The following is a 23,041-nucleotide window of genomic DNA, read 5'->3' on the forward strand; positions in this document are numbered from 1 at the left end:
GTGATATATCCCACTTCTGAGCAGAAGTTTTAAACACTGCCACATGGTTTGTCCCTTGTTCTTTTTCCCAGATAGGGATTGCTCCTTTAGCCAGGATCACAGAATGAATACCACAGGTGAGGCTGAGCTAAGGCTCACCAGTTGAATATAATTGTTATAAGACACTGAGCTCTACAGGTTGTTTGTAACTGCAGCATTAACAACAAAATATGACAAGTACAGATGTCTAACAAATAATAATGTGTTTTCCGTCTTCAAGTCAAATTTTCTGGTGATTTCCTAAGAAACAACCTGATGAAAAAAAATAGTTGGCCCAAGTATCCCAAAACTAGAATAAAGAATTTTGAACCTGAAAGGAAGCTTGACAGTTAGGAGTCAGCAAACTTTTTCTGTGAAGGGCTAGATAACAAATATTTTAGGCTTGTGGGCCACGTGGATTCTGCTGCAACTCTGCAAATATAGGACAAAAGCAGCTATAGAAAATAAAACTTTATTTACAAAAACAGTCACTGAGCCTGGGCACTGAGTCTAAATTCTTCATATTGTCAATGAAGAATCTCAAGAGATTAAATCAAGGTCATATAGCTGGCTAGTGGGAGGCTGAACATTAGAATGCATGCCTCCTGGCCAGCCGTGGTGGCTCACACCTGTAATGCTAGCACTTTGGGAAGCCAAAGCAGGAGGGTCACTTGAAGCCAGGAGTTTGAGACCAGTCAAGGTAACATAGCGAGATTCCATCTCTACAAAAAATAAAACAATTAGCCGGGCATGGTGGCATGCACCTGTAGTCCTAGCTACTCAGGAAGCTAAAGCAGAAGGATCGCTTGAGCCCAGGAGTTTGAGGTTGCAGTGAACTATGATCACACCACTGTACTTACTCTAGCCTGGGTAACAGAGCAAGACACTGTCTCAAAAAACAACAACAACAACAACAAAAAATAACAATGCACATCTCCTCCTGGATCTAGTCCTCTAGAATAGGTTCTGTTGGGTTACAAGATGAAGATGAAATACACATGAAAAATAAAGCAGAGAATGCTAAGGATAGGTTTTGATTATGTAAAACAGCTTTCAACGGTTTGGTTATAAATGAGGATTTGCTTTTCAAGTGATTATAGCTTTCATGAAAACAAGTGAATGTCATAAGACTAAGAGGTGAACAAATGATAAATTAGCTAGTGTTCTGAAAACTGATCTTCAGAGGAAACACAATTATATACTCCTTCCTACCATCATTTCCTCAAAGAGTTTGTCAATCATTTCTTTTATCAACAGGACAGCATTTGCTATGATCATTATAGTAACTCATCTTAGGGATAAATAGGTTTTAAAAATACCATAACATGAGCAACAAATACACTAGACCAGCAGACAATTATTTTTCATGGTATTTTTAATTTGTTTTTCATTCTTTTAATTTTGAAAGTAATATTATGTCATTAAATATGAAATGTCTGATTTTGAATCAAAAGTTTAGTTTATATCTCAAACAAGAAGCAGTACAATTAATCAAAGTATGCACCCAAACTATCAGCACAGTTTTGCCATCTTAACAATAGCTTATGCCAGCAGCAAAGAAACCTGGAGAGTGAGTAGCAATTAAATCACCAAAGGCATTTTCCACAGCTTGTTGAGAATTGAATATTTTTCCTTCCAAGAAGTGCTCCAAAGCCTGGAAGAGTGGTAGTCAGTTAGGGCAAGTTCTGGTTAGAATACAGTGAATGACAGAGAGTTTCCAAGTCCAGCCTCTGTAGTTTGAGCAGCGTTGTTTGTGCAACATGTAGTTGGGTGTTATCTTGCAAGAGGATTGGCCTGTCTCTATTGACCAATCCTTGCCTGCTTAATCTCAAGCAATCTCCTCATTTCATCCAGTTGGTTGCAGTGGACATCCCTTGTAATCAGCTGACCAGGTTTCATGAAGCTGTAGTGGATAATACCAGCACTGGACCACCAAACAGATATCATTATCTTTTGGGGGTGAATATTCATTTTTGGACTGGGTTTTGGCATTTCATCTTTATCCAACCCTTGTGCCGAATCGCTTGCAATTGTCACAAAGAATCCATTTTTCGTCACACATAACAATATAGAAATGGTTCACCTTTATGTCATGACAGCAAAGAAGGGCAAGCTTCAAGATTTCTCTTCTGACGCTCATTTAATTCACACAGAACCCATCTATCCAGCTTCTTTACCTTGCCCATTTGTTTTGAATGGTCCAAAATTGTTGGAATAGTAACAACAAACCTTGCTGCTAATTCACGCATAGGTTGAGACGGATTCGCTTCCACTACAGCTTTCAGCTCATCATTATCCACCTTGGTCTCTGGTTGCCCTCGTGGCACATTTTCAAGATTAAAATCACCAGAATGGAACTTCTCAAACCATCAACATACTGCGCGTTCACTAGCCACATATCTTCCCAAACACTTCATTGATATTCAAGCTGTCTGCGCAGCATTGGTTCTATGACAGAACTCATATTCAAAAATAACATGAATTTTTGACTTATCCATGGTTTCACAAAAATTCCTCTAAAAAAATCTGAAAGATAATCACAAGCCAAACTGTGCATCTGAAAGAATGAGAATGTACCTTCACAATAAACACAAAACAAGAAGTGTCAAAGTGAAATGTCAGAGATATCAACTGCCGAACATAGTAACTTAAGGAAATTGGACATTTCATACTTAATAACCTAAGCTAAACTCTTTGGAAGAAACTCAAACAATACAAAATTATAAAATGACAACTTCCAAGCCCTCCTCAATTTCACTCTCCATATTATTTTTGAACATGACGAATTTGTTCAGAACAGTGCAGAAAAGCTACTTCCTCTGAGCCAATCTGACAACAAACAGGAATACGGGGTTCGCCTGGACAGATATCCCTTGAAATCATGTTTTGAATGGTAACAAATGGGTTATAGGTTGTCTGTAGCCTGGAATGGAGAAAAGCAAGTTGTCTGTGCAGAGTTTGAATGAGGGGTCTTGAGCCTAGCACTGTAACCAGCAAAGTAAGGCTCCTTTTTATAGAAATACCTTGAAAAAATGCTATAATAGAAAGCAGAAAAACTGCAAAAATGGATAAGAATATCCCTACCTTTTGGTATTTTTGTTGTTGAAAACTTGGGCCTATATGCTCATAAAAAAGACTGATGATCTTAATCAGTTTTTTTTTTTTTTAAAGGCATATTTGGGACTGAGTGTGGTGGTTCACAGCTGTAATCTCAGCCCTTTGAGAGACCAAGGCAGAAGGATTGCTTGAGGCCGGAAGTTTGAGATCAGCCTAGGCCACTTAGCAAGACCCTGTCTTTACAAAAATAAGAAAAATTAGCTGGGCAAGGTGACATGCACCTGTAGCCCCAACTACTCAGTAGGCTGAAGTGGGAGCATCACTTAAGCCCAGGATGACGAGGCCACTACACTCTGGCGTGGGCAACAGAGTGAGACCTTGATGTATCTGAGTGACATTAGCAAAAATGGTAGCAAAAGAAACTCCAAAATCCCATTCTTCCATAAAAGCAATAAAAAACTGGCAGGAAAAACTTTTTCATAACTCTAGAAACTAAACAAAAGCTTGTTGCAACCAGTGAAACAATCCAGAAAAACTAGACTATCCCTATAGTCCCAGCTACTCAGGAGGCTCAGGAAAAGGGATTGCTTGAGCCCAGGAGTTCGAGGTTGCATCAAGCTACAATGATGCCACTGCACTCTAACCCAGGCAACAAAGTGAGACCTTGCCTCAAAGAGAGAGAGAGAGAGAGAGGGAGAGAGAAAACGTAAATTAAAACCACAGTATAGTATCACACTGCACATCTGTTAGAATGGGTAAAAACAAACAAACAAAAACGAACAAGAAAAACCTGGCAACATCAAGTGCTGGTGATAATGTGGAGCAACGAGAACTCTCACACATTGCTGGTGATAATGTAAAATAGGATAACCACTCTGATAAAACAATTTGGAAGTTTCTTATAAAGTTAAACATATGCTTATTACCACCTAGCAAACTGGTATCTAGGTATCCAAACAAGAGAAATAATTTGTTTACACAAAAACCTGTACATGAATGTTTATAACAGCTTATTCACCAAAAACAATCTAAATATCCTTCGTCGGGAAAATGCATAAACAAACTGGTACATTCATATAACAGAATACTACTCAGCAGTAAAATGAATGAATCTCTAAGGTATTGTGCTGAGTGAAAAAACCCAGTCGCAAAGTTTATATACTTTGTGATTTCATTTCTATAACATTCTGGAAAAAGCAAAACGGTAGAGACAGAGAACAAACAGATAAGTGGTTGCCAGTCTTAGGGGTGTCCAAAAGGTTTGGCTACAAGGGGCAGCACTGAGAATTTCAAGGTGACAGATTATTTTGTATCATGACCATGGTAGTAGTCACAAGAATCTATACATGTAATAAAACTCAGAGAACTGTTCACCAAAAAGAAGTCAATTTTACTGCATGTAAATCTAAAAATAAAGGAACAAGAGATGGCAGGGGTTCAAATCCCAGATGCACTTCTTTCTACTGTATTTTTCTCATCTTAAAAACAGGACCATAAAAGAACCTGTCTTCCAGGGTTGTAAATCAATTCCTGATATTAAGCACCAAATAAATGACTGATAACTATTTCATTCAGATATACTTAAAAATGGTACTTTTTGGCCGGGCGCAGTGGCTCACGCCTGTAATCCTAGCACTCTGGGAGGCCGAGGCGGGAGGATCGCTCAAGGTCAGGAGTTCGAGACCAGCCTGAGCAAGAGCGAGACCCCGTCTCTATTACAAAAAAAAAAAAATAGAAATTAGCCAGACAACTAAAAATATATATATAGAAAAAATGAGCCAGGCGCGGTGGCGCATGCCTGTAGTCCCAGGTACTCGCGAGGCTGAGGCAGGAGGATCGCTTGTGCCGAGAAGTTTGAGGTTGCTGTGAGCGAGGCTGACGCCACGGCACTTTAGCCTGGGCAACAGAGTGAGACTCTGGCTCAAAAAAAAAAAAAATGGTACTTTTCTTTAAAAGTCAACTATAGAAGAAAGCTAGAGATTCGATTAAAAGAGAAAAAAATTAAAGAATATTGAAATTAAAACCCTTAATTCTTCATTAACTTCATTAAACATTCACTGGAAACCTAAGAGGCTGCTGTCCCCAATTGCCCCGGGCGTCGGTCGGTACCAGTCCAGGGCCTGTGAGGAACCGCCGCAGTCGCCGCCTGAGCTTTCCCCCGGCCCCGCTCCCCTCCCGGTCTGTGGGGGAATTGTCTTCCATGAGACTCAGGGAGAGGCCACACAGCAGGAGGTGGGCGGCAGGAGACAGAGCGAGGTTTCATCTGTGTTTACAGCCGCTCTCGCTCTCGGTCGCGGCATCACCGCCTGAGCCCCCCTCCCCCACCCCCACCCCGGCGGAGGAAAAACTGTCTTCCACGAAAGGGTCCCTGGCGCCAAAAAGGCTGGGGGTCGCCGCTAGGTACCAAGTTACACTCCATGAGGTTCACAGAAGCCCTGTGCTCAAGGAGCCACTGAAAGGCTTGTTCTAAATGCTATAAGCCATACATACTCAGCACTGTATGTCACACCAATAGCAAGTACGCCCGAGTTAAGGTTTCATACTAATGTTCAGTATCATTGCCTCTCCGCCGAAGAGGCTGCCAGATGCCAACCCCACTGGGCTCGTCCCTGACGTGGACGCCCTGCACCCCTCGTGTCACTAGCGCAGTCGATGCTTCCTCAGAAATACCTTTAACGTCCGCCCTCCCACACCGTTCTGTACAGTTTGGGGGGTGTTGGGGAGGTGGTTGGAACTTTTTGAAAAGGAGGATGTTGTGATCACTCCTAATGATTACTATCTTCTAGTGTTTCCCTCCTTACCTGAAAATCGGCCTCCTTTGGCCAAATACGCAAATCTGCGTTGAAAATTCCATTTACTGGGCACCCAACATGGCGGCCGCTCCCGCCAACCGGCAGACGCTGTGGCTCGCGGGCGCCGGCGCCTTCCCCCCGCCCCCTTCCCCGAAGTGCGAGCGGGCGGCGCCTGAGGAACAACCGCTGCGCCCAGAGTTCAAGGCCCTGCTGGGGCGCTTTGCCGTCGCCGTCAAGGACACCTCCAAGGGGCGTTGTGGAAAGGCCTCTGAGCGCTGGACTTGACATCCACGAACTGCCCCGTAGCCCAGAGATGGGGATCGGCTGTATGGACACCAAGTGGCAAACATCTAAGGCTTTTTAGACTAACAAGGAAACAGGAAAACATGAAGTTCTTTCCTGTTAGCATATATTGTTCCCCCTCAACACAAGGAGCCATGAGCAGAGTAGGAATTTGCCTTCCAACCTTGTGTACGTAAGAATTCGGATTGGCATAAAATGTAATCGAACTAAAAATAAAGACATTAAAACCATTTTTCAAAAATTCAAGTCTCTTCTATTTGACACCTATGTATTGCACATATATGCCAGGCATTGTTCTGAGTTACGGGAATATAACAATGAACAAAGGTAAGTCTCTTCCCTCATGCTGAAAGTCACAGTGTCGGGCCCTGTGTGGAATCTGCCAACTTTACCCTTTCCATTCTGAGAAAACTCGGAGTACCCCACACAGGCCCACGGTCCCGTCTGACAAAAGAAACAGTTGGCATTTCCAGCATGTAGGTAAGCCATGTGGGTACCACAAAACTCCACCTTCCTGCCCCAGCAAAGGGACCTGGCATGGGTCTGCAAAGGCAGCTATCCATAGGTTTGCCATAGACCTCTGTCTGAGGTAAATGGGTATGAGAACCCTGCCCTAAAAGGCCATCCTGTGCAGGACTGTGGCTGGCCAACCTACTCAGAGCCCCCTTCACGGGGAGGCTGACTGAAAAAAAACAAAAGAGAGCTAATTATTCAGTACCTTCAGAAGCCATGGAAACAGATAAACTGAGTCACAAAAATGGTGATGTCACTAATGTAGAGTGACTCAGTCATTCCAACTTACAGAAGAATGTTCTCTGGAGTAGCTATTTGCTGTCAGTTTTTTTAGAGTTACTCTTATTTCCAAATAACTTTGGAAACTACTTCTTGTGTCTTTCAACTTACCTGTGTATCTTTACAATAAGACTCTATCAGCTGGGATTAGCAGAACAGGTCTCTACTTCTTGTAAGCTGAAAGAACATAGCTAACACACAACAGTGCTTTCCAGTTACTTCAGTGATAGCTCACTACACCATTCTTTATGTAGAGCCTACTTAGACTATAAGATAATAGAGGGATTGAATAAAATCTATGTATAAAATTCATGGTAGAACTCAAAAGTCTCTTCATGGCCAAGGAAACAACAAAATGAAAAGGAAAACCATGGAATGGGAGAAAATATTTGCAAACCATATATCTGATAAAGTGTTAATATCCAAAATATACAAAGAACTCATACTACTCAATGGCAAAAAAAAAAAAAAAAAACCCAAATAACTAGATTAAAAAATGGGCAAAGGACCTGAATAGACATTTTTTCAAAGAAGATATACAAATGGTCAGCAAGCATGAAAAGGTGCTCAACATCACTAATCATCAGAGAAATGCAAATCAAAACCAAAATGAGATCTATCACAGCTGGATGGCTATTATCAAAAAATCAAAAGTGTTGGCAAGAATATAAACAAAAGGACTCTTTTACATTTTTGGTGGGAATGCAAACTGGTATGGTGATTAGGGGAAACAGTGCAAAGGTTCTTCCAAAAAATTAAAAATAGAGCTACCATCCAGCAACCCCACTTCTGGGTATTTATCCTAAGGAAATAAAATCGTTACCTAAAAGAGCTATCTGCACTCCCATGTTCATTACAGCCTTATTCACACTAGCCAAGATATGGAAACAACCTAAGTGTCCAGCAATGAACAAATGGATGAATGGATAAAGAAAAAGTGGCATATATACAATGAAATATTATTCAGCCTTAAAAAAAAAAAAGGAAATCCTGCCATTTGCAATATAGATGAAACTAGAGGACATTATGCTAAGTGAAATAAGCCAGACATGGAAAGACCAATACTACATGATCTCACTTATATGTGGAATCTAAAAAAGTCCAACTCATAGACACAGAGTAAAAGGCTTATCAGGGATTAGGGTAGGGGAGGAGGAAGGCAGGGGAAATAGGAAGATGTTGATCAAAGGGTATAAATTTTCAGTTATAAGATGAGTAATTTCTGGAGACCTACTGTACAATTAATGAGTATACTCAAAATTTGCTAAGAGAATAACTGTGTGAGGTGATGGACATGTTAATTAGCTTGATTGTGGTAATCATTCCACAATGTATACATATATGAAAACATCATGTAGTACACCTTGAATATACACAATTTTTCTGTCAATTATACCGCAGTAGAGCTGAAAAAAAGGGGAAAAAAGAAAAAATGCGTGGTAGATTCTGTTTATTCTGTTTGAATAAAATTCATCACATGAATTACTTATGATGGAAAATGCAACAGTTCAAATTACAAGAAATCACACTGAAACCACTCAACATTATATATTTTAATAGGATACTAAGCCAATGATTCTCACTTCACATAGAACTTTAAAAATCCAGTTCCTCAGCAACTATTCCAGATGTAATTAATCCACAAATCTGAGGGTCGTTGGGTCATGAGCACAAGTCTTTTTCAAAGCTTCACAGTCAATTCTGATGCCCTGCCACAAACTGAGAACCCTGCCTCTACAGTAGAGATAATTTGAATACTTTGTTATTCAAAATATGGTCCAGGGACCAGCAGAAGCAGTATCACTTGGAGCTTGTTAGAAATGCAGAATCTAACCAGGTGCAGTAGTGGTCCCAGCTATTAGCGAGGCTGAGGTGGGAAAAATCTCTTGAGCTCAGAAGTTCAAGGATGCAGTGAGCTATGATTGTGTCTGTAAATGGCACAATCCAGCCTGGGCAACATAGCAAGACCCCATCTCACAAAAAAAAAAAAAAAGAAAAGAAAAAGAAATGCAGACTCTCAGGCTCCATCCAAAACCTACTAAATGAGAATCTGCATTTTAACAAAATCTCCAGGAAGTTGTAGGCATATTAAAATTTGAGAAGCACTGTTTAGAGTTCCCATTGCTACAGAAATGTGAGAAATACCACACCATGCTATAAAGTTGAATACATCAAGAAATTTTCTGTGAAGAAGACAGGAATAGGAAAGAATGGAAGATAAAATGTTTTTTGCAATATTAAGGCACAATTATCACATTATTAAGAATCTAATTAAGAGTAGTTTTCAAATACAAGTCTGAACATTTAAAAACCTGCAGTAACACTCCTTATTCCAAATGAATACCATTTATAGACCACACCCTCCACTGGCAATAGTTACACCTCAATTGGGTAACACAAATCTACTCTGTCACCTCCAGATAGCTCCAGTTGTGTCCACTGAGCTAGTGTGTATGTTGAGGGGGAGTCCTTGGGAAGTAATGAAGAAACAAGGGACGTGGTGGCAAGATAAAAAGAAATCATTTATAGAAGTAACACCCTGCTGGGGGCCTTCAAGTGTTATGTGAACACCTATGCATAGTTTCAAAGGACTATTTGGAAATGGTAATATTTATTGCCAGAAAAACTAATTCTCTACATGTTGTATAAACATTTTCTTCTCTGCCCCTTATTCTTGGCCTGCTCTCAAAGAAAAAGCATTTAGCTATGTTCCAGTATAATGATTCCTTGATTAATGTATCTTTTGAAAAGAAAGCTCTGGTATAATGAAGGCAGCCATACTGAAAACAAATGAACTCTGAATCCAACCAGCAGCCCTGGCATGTCTTACAGGGCTCATCAGCAATGCAATTGCTAATCTGCTCAAATGCATCATAGCAGGGACAAGATCAACTCCTTCACAGCCTCTATTTATTTATTCTGAATTATGTGGGCATTAGGCAAAATGACAAAACCAGAAAACTGTTTTCAGATTCTATGTGCTTCCTTTTCAGAACTCTTGAACTTGTCTAAGAACTACGCATCACACATGAGAACTTAACGTTTACAAGCATGTTCCCCCTAATGAACATGTAGAGTAGTTAAGAGAATGAATAATTCCCATTCAAAAGAGGAAAAAAGGTGGGGGCTCATAAAACCTAATCGTTTTGTGCAAGGTCACACTATAATAAAGTACAGAATTCTATTCTGTCACTTACTAGCTGTGTGACCTTTAGTAGATTATTTACCATTTCTAGGCCTGAGGTGCTTCATCTGTAGAAGGAAGGAAATAGTCATACTTACTTCATAAGAACCGTTTAAGAAATAAATGAGAAAAGTACATGTAAAACAATTAGAATACCACCTGTGCACAATAAATATTAACTATTTATTTGATTACCCTAATCCAGTGCTTTCCCAAATTGCTTTCCTACTCCAACTTCCTCTCCATTTCCAAATCTGGAAAGGAGTCATTTGTACTTGCTGATAGAGGACTCTAGTGTGAATGAGTCCTAGTCATAGATAACTTCAATCAGACATAGGTGTTTCATACCTTTCCTTTCTAATTATGAAATGAAATTATCTGTCAAACATCAGCACATATCAAATATTTTGGACAGAATTCGGGTGGAGGAATTGAGCTTACATTCCCCAACAGGCAGGGCCTGAAGATGATCCTAATGTAAATCCAGAGACTGAAGAAACTAAGAGAGTAAAAGAGAATGGTTTCTTCTAGGCAAAATCATTCCAAATAATTTATGTAGATACTCTACCCGTAAAGAAGTATAGCATAATTCCTTATTCCTTAAGTGTGGGCTGTGCATAGGGACTTCCTTCACTTCCTACAGTATGGAAAGGGAGGGAAAAAGAGTAACTTCAGAGTAGGGAAACTTCACACAAACACTACCTCTGCCAAGTAATCAAGGCCAGTGATAAGTCATGTTAATAACATGCACTTGATATGTGATAAAAATGGCACTTTACCTCTGTGATCTTCCTTCCGAACACACCCATAATCCAGCCTGATCATGAAAAAAACATCAGACAAATCCCAATAGAGGGACACTGTACAAAATATCAGACCAGTGCTCCTCAAAACTGTCACGGCCCTCAAAAACAAAGAAAATCTGAGAAACTGTCACAGCCAAGGGACATGACAACTAAATATAATACGGTATACTAGATGGGATCCTGCAACACAAAAAAAGATATTAGGTAAAAACTAAGGAAATCTAAATAAAGTATGGACTTCAGTTTATAATATGTCAATATTGGTTAATTGTCACAAATCTATCATACTAATAATGTAAGATGCTAATGATAGGGGAAACTGAGTGTGGGGTATAAGGGAAATCTCTGTACTATCTTCACAATTTTTCTATAAATCAATAAAATTTTTTTAAACAAATTTTATTTTGAAAGAAAGAAAAAAGAAAGGTCTACAGCCCCCACTCCCATAGACCCATCCCCACCCCAAAGGCAACCTTACAGTTCCTAAAGGTGAGGCCTACAGCTGCTGAGGAGCAGAAACTGTTGTCCCAACTTCTTCTAAACAAGGGGGCCAGGCCTCCGCCACAGCCTTCTCCTTCCTGTACCGTGTCAGGCTACGTAAGCTTGCTCCCCAATCTTAACCCTGCCCTATGCTCTGAAGCTACCAGACATATATTTCCATCTGTACTTAATTAATAATAACATTCCCTCACACTGTGTCGAGTACTATAAACTCCCCTGAAACACATCTCATGTCTTCCACTGCTGAAGAGGAACACTGCCACTTGATCAGTAGAGCCTGCACAACACATTCTGCTAGACAACTCATGCTACCGTAACTACCCTCTCCAGGGGAGGCACGGCTTGAGCTCCGCACCTTTGGCTCCCTCACCAATGGAGCAGTTCACAAGGAGACCAGAAGAATCCCCCCAAGATCTAATTTAGCACATTGGCAAACTTCTGTAAACCAAGTCAGAAGTTCCTTTTCTTCTCATCTCCTAGAATTATTAAAATGTAAAATTGGAAGCCTCATTCCTTCAATTAATAAAGCAAAAACTAAGACCCAGAAAGATGCTGTAAGCTGTTGGATGCTACAAACTAATTGAGAGAGATGGGATCAGAACCAAGTGTTCAGAGAATTAGTCTCTAAGTACCGCTGGATGACAAGCTGAAATGATCTGAGGGAAAACAGAGTGAATACGTTGTCCCCAGAATAAAATATGCAAATGAAGTTATAGAAGTTCTGGAGGAGTATTGTCAGAAGAGCAGGGAAAAAAACAGAATGAAGGGATATGCACTCTGCTTAAAAACAGGTTGTGGGATCATCAATTTACCTCTGATTTGCCAAAATCACTTTGAACATAATTGCTTATGTCACAAGAATGAACTTTTCATTCGTGACAATAAAGAAAGCTAAACATGAGGTACTACCAGGCCATGATAAAATTATTTTTATGGCTTAAGAAATACTATATGAAGAACTAGTCTCAGTCTTTGGGGATCTTGTAGAATTAAGATATGTCCAAGAGATGCATGAAGTCCAAAGTAAAGCAACTACATTTGATTATTAAATGGTGATGTTGCAGATTTACCTTCTTTTTCTCTGCTAACAAGAAACTCATAACTCTTTCCAAATGAAGAAAAATGCAGACTCAACTAAGTGTGCAATATTTTAACACTAATAAGATAAGGTACACATAAAATGAGTCCTAATTCTATAGGTATTTACTATGTGCTTGGCTGGGTTCTAAGGGCATTATGTGTATTAATATTAACTCATTTAATCATCAAACCCTATGCAATAAATTTTATTATTATTCAAACTTAGAAATACAAATAAAGAATGGAAGCAGAGAGGTTAGAAAACCTGTCCAAGGTCATACAGTTAGCAAAGGGTGAGCCAAGAAATAGACCAAGACAGTCTGGTTCTCTTACATTAAACTCCGTTGATAGTCACCATGGACTACTTTATATTCTTAATTATCTTCTTTAAAGTGTATTAGTGTTAACTTCCCTAATTCTATGGCATGTTCTTTAAACGCAAGGAGACTATTTTATATATCTCTTTGTATTATCAGTATTTTCTGCACCATTTTGCACACATTATATTGATGGGGATAACTAGACCGGTTTTCTTAAAGAACTTGCTGAGTACAAGATTTTTTAAGAATGTATAAATATAGGCCAGGCCCGGCCCAGTGGCTCAAGCCCGTAATCCTAGCACTCTGGGAGGCTGAGATGGGAGGATCGCTTGAGGTCAGGAGTTTGAGACCAGCCTGAGCAAGACCAAGCCTGACCCGTCACTACAAAAAATTAGAAGTAGTCCCACCTACTTAGGAGGCTGAGGCCAGAGGATTGCTTGAGCCCAGGAATTTGAGGTTGCAGTGAGCTATTATGACACCACTGCACTCTACCCAGGGCAACAGAATGAGACTCTGTCTCAAAAAAAAAAACAAAAACAAAAACAATGTATAAATATATCTGTATTTCTCATGGGACTTAAAATAACTTTCTCAAAATAAATTAGACAACTTTGGTATTCTAATAACAAAAACTAAGCTGGTGGCCCAGGCTACTACTGCAGTTTTCAAAACTATCCAATATTTTAGACAGAGCCACAGACTCTGGGACAATATGACCTGGCATGTTACATCAATCAACTAAAAGAAACTCTATAACTTGCAAGCCAGAATAGAGGTAACTGAGGTTCAGCTATACCTTGGCTGTGTAATTTTAGATGAAGTCTTCCAACATTTCTGAGTCTCGGTTTACTTATCTTTAAAATGGGAATAATAAAACTTACCCTCTTCTCTCTCAGATTGTTGTAAAACTCAAATTAAATGAGGTTGTGAAAGCCCTTCCTAATCAGAAAGCACCAGATAAATGTAAAGTACTTGTAGAATATAGTGAGCAACATGCAGGTACAAATGTGTGGAGCATCAAAAGTAACTGACCTGTATTAGCAGTCAGTTTGATAGCCTGGGAAATCATGGACTTTCACTTCAAAAAGACCTGGATTCAAATCCCCATTCTACTATTTACTAGCTGAAGGACCTTGAACAAGTTGCCTAAATATGTCTGAGCCTTAGCTTTTTCAATGATATAATGAAGAAAATAACACCTATCTCATGGGGGATAATATATAAGAAGCACCTGGTACCTAACAAACACAACGAATGTTATTCTGTGCCTTCATACTGATGATGATAAAGTTATTTTACTCAAAGCACAAAAGAGAAAAGTTACGTATCAGTCCTTCCAGGGTTTACCATAACCACATTAAAATATAGAAAGAATAAATTAACTAAGTGTTTATTAAGCCCTATAATATGCATACTACCCTTCCAGATGTTTGAGGGAGGATTTAGAATTTTGTATTCCAGCCCTTTGGAGAAACAATATAAAAATGCTGTATGTCAGTCAGAGGTTCTCAAACCTGTTTGAGAGTCTGATGAAAGCTATAGTACTTCTCCCCAAGGAAAACTACGAAGCTTTTAGGAGACAATAAAGGAGATATTGGTGAATATTTTCATGACCTTGGAGTAGGGATAGTATTCTTCACCAAGGGTGAGGGGAGACAAATTATAAAGGAAAAGATTCATACATTCATCTACATTAAAATGAAGAATTTCCACATCAAAAAAACCATAAAATAAGCCACAGAGAGGAAGAAAATATTAGTTAACATTTATAACCAACAGTTGTGATTCCTAGGTAAATAGAGAAATCTAACAAATCAATAAAAAATAAAAGACAAAAAGTATAATGCATTTATAAAATGAAAACAAAAAACTACAGCGACATGTAACAATATGAATAAATCTTACAAACTTAACGCTGAGTGAAAAAAGCATGGCACTCAGTCTGAAGCAGCAATGTTAGTATAAATAACATTATTAGCAGCCTTTAGCCTCCCTTCTCCCTTCACCCCGCTCCCCCAGGTCACGAGGGCGACTATACTTGATTTGCCTGGACTGCGGGAGGGGTTTCCTGGGATGGGGAACTTTTCATTTTAAGAGCTGGGAAAGTCCCAGGAAAACTGGAAAGAGTTAGTCACCCTATCTTCTGCCTATTCCCCCCTGCTCTCTACTTCTTGCCCTTGGCTAGTGCTAAGGAGCACTAACACAGTGTTGGGACTCAGAAAACAGTACTTTAAAATGAAGGCCTCAAAAGCAGCCTCAGAAGCACAAGTTTTTCTCTGACCTCCTCCTGTCCTCCAGTCTCTCAGACCCATTCTCCTCTAAGACTAGCCATAGAAACTAGAATCCTTCTTCCCCAAGGCAGGTCATAGAAACCAGAACCCCTGTTCCCCCAAGCCAGCCATAAGACCTAAAAATATTATTCTTTCTCTCTCCCTTTCTGTGTAAAAACTGGCCATAAAGAAATTTTCTGACCTACCTTGTTTGACTGTAGGTCATAAGACCCCCATTCCAGGGAGGGTCCTGGTGCATACCCAGGAGGAAGGAATGCACGCTGTGAGAGGCCAAGGAGAATCTAGAGAGACAGGCCTTGCCGAGTGTCCCCACTGTCCATTATCATTAGATCATACCTTTTTGGTCCAATCATATTTCTACACAACTGTCCATACTTAGTTGAACCTAAGCATTAAAATGGACAATTTCCCCTGTATCTTTGGGTCTTCATTCTGAAGCTCCCACGTTGTGAGTTGATTTTTCAGTAAACCTTCAGAGGGCAAGGGGAATTTCCCCCTTGGCCCCAACAAAACTAAACTTAGTTGTGCAGATAGAGATGAAGAACATTCAATCAATGACACAAAGAAGAAAATCAAGAACAATGAAGTTGATTATAAATGCCGGGCTATATAAATCAACCATGAAATCCTTTAAGCTACTGAGAAAAATCCACAATGGAAATTAAGTACTATGTGTTAGTCTGTAGAGATCTCCATGTTTATCTCCTAGTTTTTCATCTGATCTGTTCAAAAGGACAAATTAGCCGATGGAACTATTTCTTAGAATTTAAGACTCAGTGGAGGGGTGTGATTTCTCTCTTAATTACATGGAGTTTGCAAAGATCATCAGCCTTTTGAAACAGCAGCATCAATATCATCTGGGAACAGGTTAAAAATGAAAATTCTGCCCAGGTGTGGTGGATCACACCTGTAATCAGCACTTTGGGAGGCTGAGGTGAGAAGATCATTTGAGGCCAGGAGTTTGAGACCAGCCTGAGCAAGAGTGAGACTCTATCGCCACAAAAAAATAGAAGTTAGCCCGGTGTGGTGGTGTGTGCCTGCAGTCCCAGCTATTCAGGAGGCTGAGGCAGGAGGATCACTTGAGCCCAGGAGTTTGAGGTTGCAGTGAGGCCACTGCACTTCAGTCTGGGAGACAGAGCAAGACCTTGTCTCAGAAAAAAAAAGGAAAGAAAGATAATTCTCAGACCCCCCTATCCCAGATGAACCGAATCACATACTCTGGGGAAGAGGCCCAGCAATCTGCAATTGTACAACCCCCCTTCAGGCAATTCTGAGGCATGCAGCAAAAGTTTGAGAACCACTGAATTAGTATACCTATGTCCTCTCTCTTCCTTATTTGTAACGGACACTCAGGGGATTAGTAAGACACCACAAGAATTTAGGTGTTGTGTCTAGCTTTTATATTACCACTTTACGTCAGGTTAGGCAATTAAGGATCTTGGATACACCATCAATACTATCAACAGTAAATATTTCACATGGTACCAGATTCATGACACTTTAACATCAGTGCATGAAATGCAAACAATGGTATCCTTTCTGCACCCATTTACCTTACACCTTTCCTATGTCTACTCATAAATTAATCTCATGAATCATGAACTGCTACAGAATTAACCTTTGCTGAACTGACTTCAGCACTTGATTATTCCTGCAATTCTGCAAAAAATCAACTGAGCTTTTCATTTTCATGTAGTGTCATGTAGAAGGTATTTTATTATTTTAAAAGCTGGCAAACATAACAAATCTATTTCATAAAGAAGGTAAGCACCAAATCAATTATCATCCTATGTTGTTAGACGAAATCGTGATTCCTCAAACTCGATTTTCTTTTAAAAAATACAGTTACTTCCTAAGGAGGCCCTAAAAGGACTGTCTTTCTGTATTCAGATTGTGCCTGGGGCTCTTGGCCTTCGAATGAAAAGAACTCATTCCAGACATTTCATAATCTCAAGTCATTACTTGTTTTCTGCTGGGTTATTAAAATACAGGATGATTCCACTTATATGAAGTTTTAAAACAGGTAAAACTAAACAATTTTGTATAGGAATGCATATGTGTATGGTAAAACTGTATAGAAAAGAAAGGAAATAATAATCACAAAAGTAAAAAAAAATGGTTACTTCTAGGGGAGAGAAGGGGCTATATCTGGGAGGGATGGGAGTCCCCTTGCTAGGGAATTAATACTCTGTTTCTTACTTGGGCATGAATTACAAGAATTTTCACTTTAAAATCTACAAATTTTATACGCTCTTCCATATGTTGTAAAAATAAATAGATGCACTTACACACCACACCTAAATTTAGCAGGGAGAAAAGGAGGAATTCACAGACTCTCCCAAGTCCATAAACATCAGGTTATGGGTATCAAGTTATGTGAGATCAAAGAAAAGGAAAATTTTTAGATTGTAAAGTGGTAGAGGAAGGAGGGAGTGCTGAGAAAAGGAAAAATGGAAGATAAAAAAGAAGATGCAGAAGAAAAACTGAACGCCTGGGTCAGTTCATACTCTCTCACTTGGAGGAGAGCAACATCCAACATAGACTAACAAATGCCCAAGCTTGGTAAGGAATGTGATAGTGTCTGAAAAGCATGTTAACTAATGAAGGGAAAGAGGAGCACAGTTTGTAACTAAATGTAAACTATTAAATAATTTATTGCAAAAGAAATACAACCAAAAATTGCAAGTTTAACACTCTATCCATTCCATAACATCGCTGTCCCCACAAACCTTAATGAAGAAAGAGCATATAAATTGTTAGAAGATTCTAATTTTGGAATGCAGAAAGTACACAATGTCTTGCCTCTGCAAAATATTATCACAGAACCTAGAAAAGCTTTTGCCAGCCTGGGGGAAATCCTGGAACTGGTTAAAAACAAGTTACAAAATGCCATTTCCACTGGCCTTGGGATAAATACACATATTGCAACTAAATGATAAACATACATCTGGATCATATCTAGTCTGAACTCCAATTACAGCTCTTCACAGTACAGTCTCTTGGAAGAAAGAGTGAAGCTTTTGCTAAAGGTAACAGGAATCGTAGGTAGTTAGTCTACGCTGTTTGAATCAGTAAGTCAATGGCGGTACCTCCGCAGTTTTTTCATTGTACTCTTTCAAGAAGTATTTACCCATATCCAGCAATTATTCATTCATTATTTCACTAGGTCTGGGTTTACACTGAACAAAACTATCAGTTATTTTGAAAACAACTGGTGTTTATGTAGACAAACGCCTTATAATTTGCACAGGGAATTATATTTATGGTTCCAGGATTCTACCAAAGGCATCAAATTGACTATTTCTTCATTATCTGTTCAACTTCTTTCCTTCACCTCCCTGCATGCCCTCCATTTGCTCCCCACAGACCCACTGTCTTCTCTAATTTTCCAACTTTCTCTTAGTGGTCAAGGGAGCCACACAGAAAAACTTCTCTATGGCTCTAGGGAATATTCACTACATTCCACTTTCTAAAGAGGCTCTCCATGAATCATCTGAATCTTTCCCACTTCCCTATCTCCCTTTTGTTGTCATCCCCCTAAGTTTGTTCTTCCCTCTTGTTTTCAGATAACTGGGATTACACAGTTGGAACCAAAGGCCAAAGAATTTCCTTTCTATTATGTTAAATTGAAAAGCTGCCCAGGGAAGAGGGAAGGGGTGTGGATCTACACTTATTCACTCTTCCACTTATGCGCCACACTATTTGATCCGTGCCGCTTTTGTGTACCCAGAAACACAATATCATAAAAGTAATTATAAGCCCTGAAATGATTCTCAGTGCAAACGAATTGCCCTTTGCAATTCTATTATATATTCTGGACTTTTCTTTGGGGGCGGGGGCGTCTCACAAAATAAAGCAAGTCGTATAGAAAACTAGTGAGCTCAGCTGGTGGGGGATGGCGGGGACAACAGGTCCGAAGTTCACAGGACACGAAATAAGACTTGATTCAGCATCAGCACGTGCTTTGACCCGGCCGGCAAACCCCTCGGGAGGGGTCGTTCCACCAAGACGGCCTCTGGCCGCTGAGTTCACCACCGGCCTCTGACTCACCCAGAGATAAGTAATCACCCGGGCCACACGTTCCAAGCCAGCAGCTCCTCGATTTAGTTTGCACGGAAATTTTGGAGTTTCAGCTTCAGGGCCACTAGCAGGTAGAGACCGGGTTGAATCTCCCCAGGCTCGGCCCGAAAGTGAGGATAACGATGGAAAGGCCACGCTCCCTCCCTCTGGCCTCCAAAAGTTCAAGGTGCCGGTCCCATCCCGGAGGGTGAAGCGGCTGCCGCCGCCCCGGACCTGCGCGGCCCCAGGGCGCCCCGCGTCGTCCCCCCCGCCCCCGGCTCCCGCGCCTCTCACCTGCGGCCGGGTGGCCCGAGAGCGCGCGGCCCCGGGCGCGGCGCGGGCCACCAAGCTCGCGGCGCTCGCGTAGCTCTTCCTCCTCGTCCTCCCGGCGCCGGCCCTCAGCCATGGGCGAGGCTCGGAGGCGCAGCCGGGGCACGGCCGGCGACCTGCGGGCCCCGGCGCCCCGGTCCGCGGGCACCCGGCCCCCCACGCCACCACCCTCGGCGCGGGGAAGGCGGCCCCGGGAAAGCAGGCGGCGGCGGCGGCGCAGAAACGGCCCCTCAGCCAACTCCACCTGCAGCCGGCGGCGAGCGGCCGGGCGCGGGCCGAGCCGAGTTCCCCGCCTCCTCGCGGCGCACCGGCGGCCTTTCCCCTCGGCTCGCCCTGGCCCCCTCTGCCCTCCTCCTCTGTCCCCGCCCCGCCCCACGGAGTTCCAGCGGGACCGGGCGGGCTCCGGCCGGGCCTCGCCTCCTCGGGGAGGGCTTGCCCGCCGCTGAGGCCGCCCCCAGCCACACGCGCTGGGAACACCGCTCGACCGACACAAACGTGCACAAAATAAATAAACGGGATAGGAAGAGGGGAAAGAGGAGATGGCCTGGCCTCTTCCTGCTCTCTCACAATATTCTGGTGTCAACAGGAAACCCATTTGCTTGACACTTAAACAAAAGGAGGAGGAACCTGCCCTGAACGGGACTTGGCGAGATGGGACCGCTGGGAGCTGCTGAACTTTGGAACAAACTTGGCTTGGAGCTGGGTTGAGTCTCTGCAATGCACGCTTTTTTCTTTCTCTTTTCACCTTCATCAAATCTAGCCCCGCTGGAGCACAGAGGATTTTTAGACCAGTGAAACTACTCTGTTTGATACTATAATGATGAATACATGTTAGTATGCGTTTGCCTAAGCCTATAGAATGTACAACACCAAGAGGGAACCCCTTGGGTGATAATGATGTGTCAGTGTAGGTTCATCAGTTGTAACAAATGTAGCACTCTGGAGGAGGGTGTTGATGATGGGGGAGTATGAGAGATCGCTGTACCTGCAGCTCAATTTTGCTGTGAGCCTAAAACTGCTCTTAAAAATAGTCTAATAAAAAAATTTTTTAAATAACAAATCAAGTATTACTGTATTCCAGTTAATTTAAGGATAAGTAATGGCCCTAGAAGGACAGCAAGAAAATGTATTTAAGGAGCCCCATACATGATTAATTTTCTAGAGACTGGATTTGGGGAAGTGGTGGGAGCACTGGCTCTGGAGTCAGAAACTGTAATTTGAAGCCCTCCAGTGTGCTTCCTTCTCCTGTGAAAGTATTTCAAAGCTGGAAAGAACTGTAACAAAAAGTTACGTGCATCTGTACAATATACATCTTAGGTTCAGTAGGTGCACATACATACTTTTACACAGAGAGGGGCAGATTCTAGATTCTCACAAAAAGATTACCTAAGCAGCAGGCAGAAACATAGCCTGGACGTGAAATCTTAGGAAACTCCTGCAGGATGAACAGGCCTTTATCTTCAGCCTCTTGCTCTATTTCTGAGAGATTATGAGAGCTTCTAATATTCAGCGTGTAAGAGAGAAAAAGAAGGGAGTAAGGGGTCACTGAAAATAGAATTGCCTGTCATACCTGAGTGCTGTTTGTTTGCCTTTTCAATAGTGGTTGTTGCTGCCTGAGAAAATCTTTCCACTTTTAAGCACATAAGAACCACAATCAATTTTGTGGAGTTGAGGTCAAATCCAGAAGTTAAAACTTTATTAATGCATAAGCAGTTAAATCAGTAGACACTTGGAGACTGGAAATTAAACCAGGAAAAACAAACAAACAAACAAACAAACAAACAATGGTTCTGGACCTTTAGAGTTGTTTTAAGTGTTTGGGTACACTTTAAATGAAAGCTATTTGTCGCTTGCTTTCAAGGATGAATAATTGGGAGGCCCCTACCTTGACAACAGCACAGATTCGCTAAGTATCAGGGTCAGTCTCTACTATTATTCAGAATCTTAGTTGGGAAAGGTCTGAAAGTTGTTCTAGATCTCCCATCCAATCAGAGCTGTGGGAATCCACACCCTTTTGGGGGGCGCATGTTCAAGCCTGTTCTACATTCAGCAAACATTTAACCACTGGGTGCCCAGTACCACGCTAAGTGCTGTGGGGAGACTCAAAAGAAGGAAAGAGGCCTGGCACACTGGTCATACCACCTGTAGTCCCAGCACTTTGGGAGGATGGCTTGAGCCCAGGAGTTCAAGGCCACAGTGCGCTATGATCACACCACTGCATTCCGGTCTGGGCAACAGAGTGAGACCCTGTCTCAAAAAAAAAAAAAAAAAAAGAAGAAGAGGAAGAAGAAGAAACAAAATACTCATGATCAGCTTCCCTATGTTAGGTGCTTTTCACAAACATCTTCTCATTTTAAATGAACAAAACATGTTTTCTGTCCTCCAATGACAGAGAAATCTATCCAGTTTACCATAAAACAAGGCAAAATTTGGTAAGTTCTATAACTCAATGGGGAAGGAATTGTCTTTACAACTGGACATCCTCATACAAAAGAATGAATTTGAACCTCTACCTCATACCATACACAAAAATTAACTCACAGTGGATCATAGACCTAAATGTAAGAGCTAGAACTATAAAACTCTTCAAAGAAAACATAGGATTAAATCTCTGTGACCTTGGGTTAGAAAATAATTTCTAAGATATGACACCAAAATTCATAAATGACAGAAGAAAAGATAAACTGGACTTCATCAAAATTAAAAACTTTTGTGCTTCCAAGGATGCCATCAATAAAGTGAAAAGACAGAATGGGAGAAAATATTTGGAAACCATATGTCTAATAAGGGTCTTGTATTTAGAATATACAAAAAAAACTTGTAATTCAACAATAATTTTTTTTTAAACTCAGCCCAATTTAACGATAGCTCTGGGTACAGTGGCTCACACCTATAATCCTAGCACTTTTGGAGGCCAAAGCAGCAGGATTGCTTGAGCCTAGAAGTTTGAGGTTACAGTGAGCTATGATTGTGCCACTGTACTCTATCTAGCTTGGGCAACAGAGACCCTGTCTCTTAAAAAAGTAAAACAATAAAAATGGGCATTCTCCAAAGAGGATATATACAAATATACAAATAGCCAATAAGAACATGAAAAGATGCTCAACTTCATTAGTCATTAGCACATTGACTGCCACACTAGAAAAAATTTTTTCCTTGGGGCCACAGTGTTTTAGTTTGGAAAGCAGTTTGACAGTTCCTCAAAAAGTTATATATAGAGTTACCATATAATGTAGCAATTCTACACCTAGAGAAATGAAAATATCTCCATACAAAATTTTGTACATGAATGCTCATCATGGCATTATTTATTATAGCCAATAAGTAGATACTACCAAATGTTCATCAACTAGTGCATGGATAAACAAAATGTGGCATATCCATACAATGAAGTATTATTCAGCCTCAAAACTCAATGAAGTACTGATACATCCTACAACATGGATGAACCTTGAAAACATTATGCTAAGTTAAAGAAGCTGAGACAAAAGATTTCTATGGTGCATGA

General features: G+C 40.9%; 1 protein-coding gene across 1 annotated transcript in view; it reads right to left on the reverse strand.

Moving 5' to 3' along the window:
• SH3D19 (SH3 domain containing 19) overlaps positions 1-19,669 on the reverse strand; it is a 161,582-nt gene extending 141,913 nt beyond the window's left edge. Inside the window, exon 1 of the mRNA XM_045552110.1 lies at positions 19,498-19,669. Coding sequence (XP_045408066.1) covers positions 19,498-19,609 — 112 coding nt within the window. The 5' untranslated portion in view covers positions 19,610-19,669. The remainder of the gene's footprint in view (positions 1-19,497) is intronic.
• Between the last annotated feature and the right edge of the window lie 3,372 nt (positions 19,670-23,041).

Source organism: Lemur catta, chromosome 5, assembly GCF_020740605.2.
Source record: "Lemur catta isolate mLemCat1 chromosome 5, mLemCat1.pri, whole genome shotgun sequence".
NCBI classification, from domain to species: domain Eukaryota; kingdom Metazoa; phylum Chordata; class Mammalia; order Primates; family Lemuridae; genus Lemur; species Lemur catta.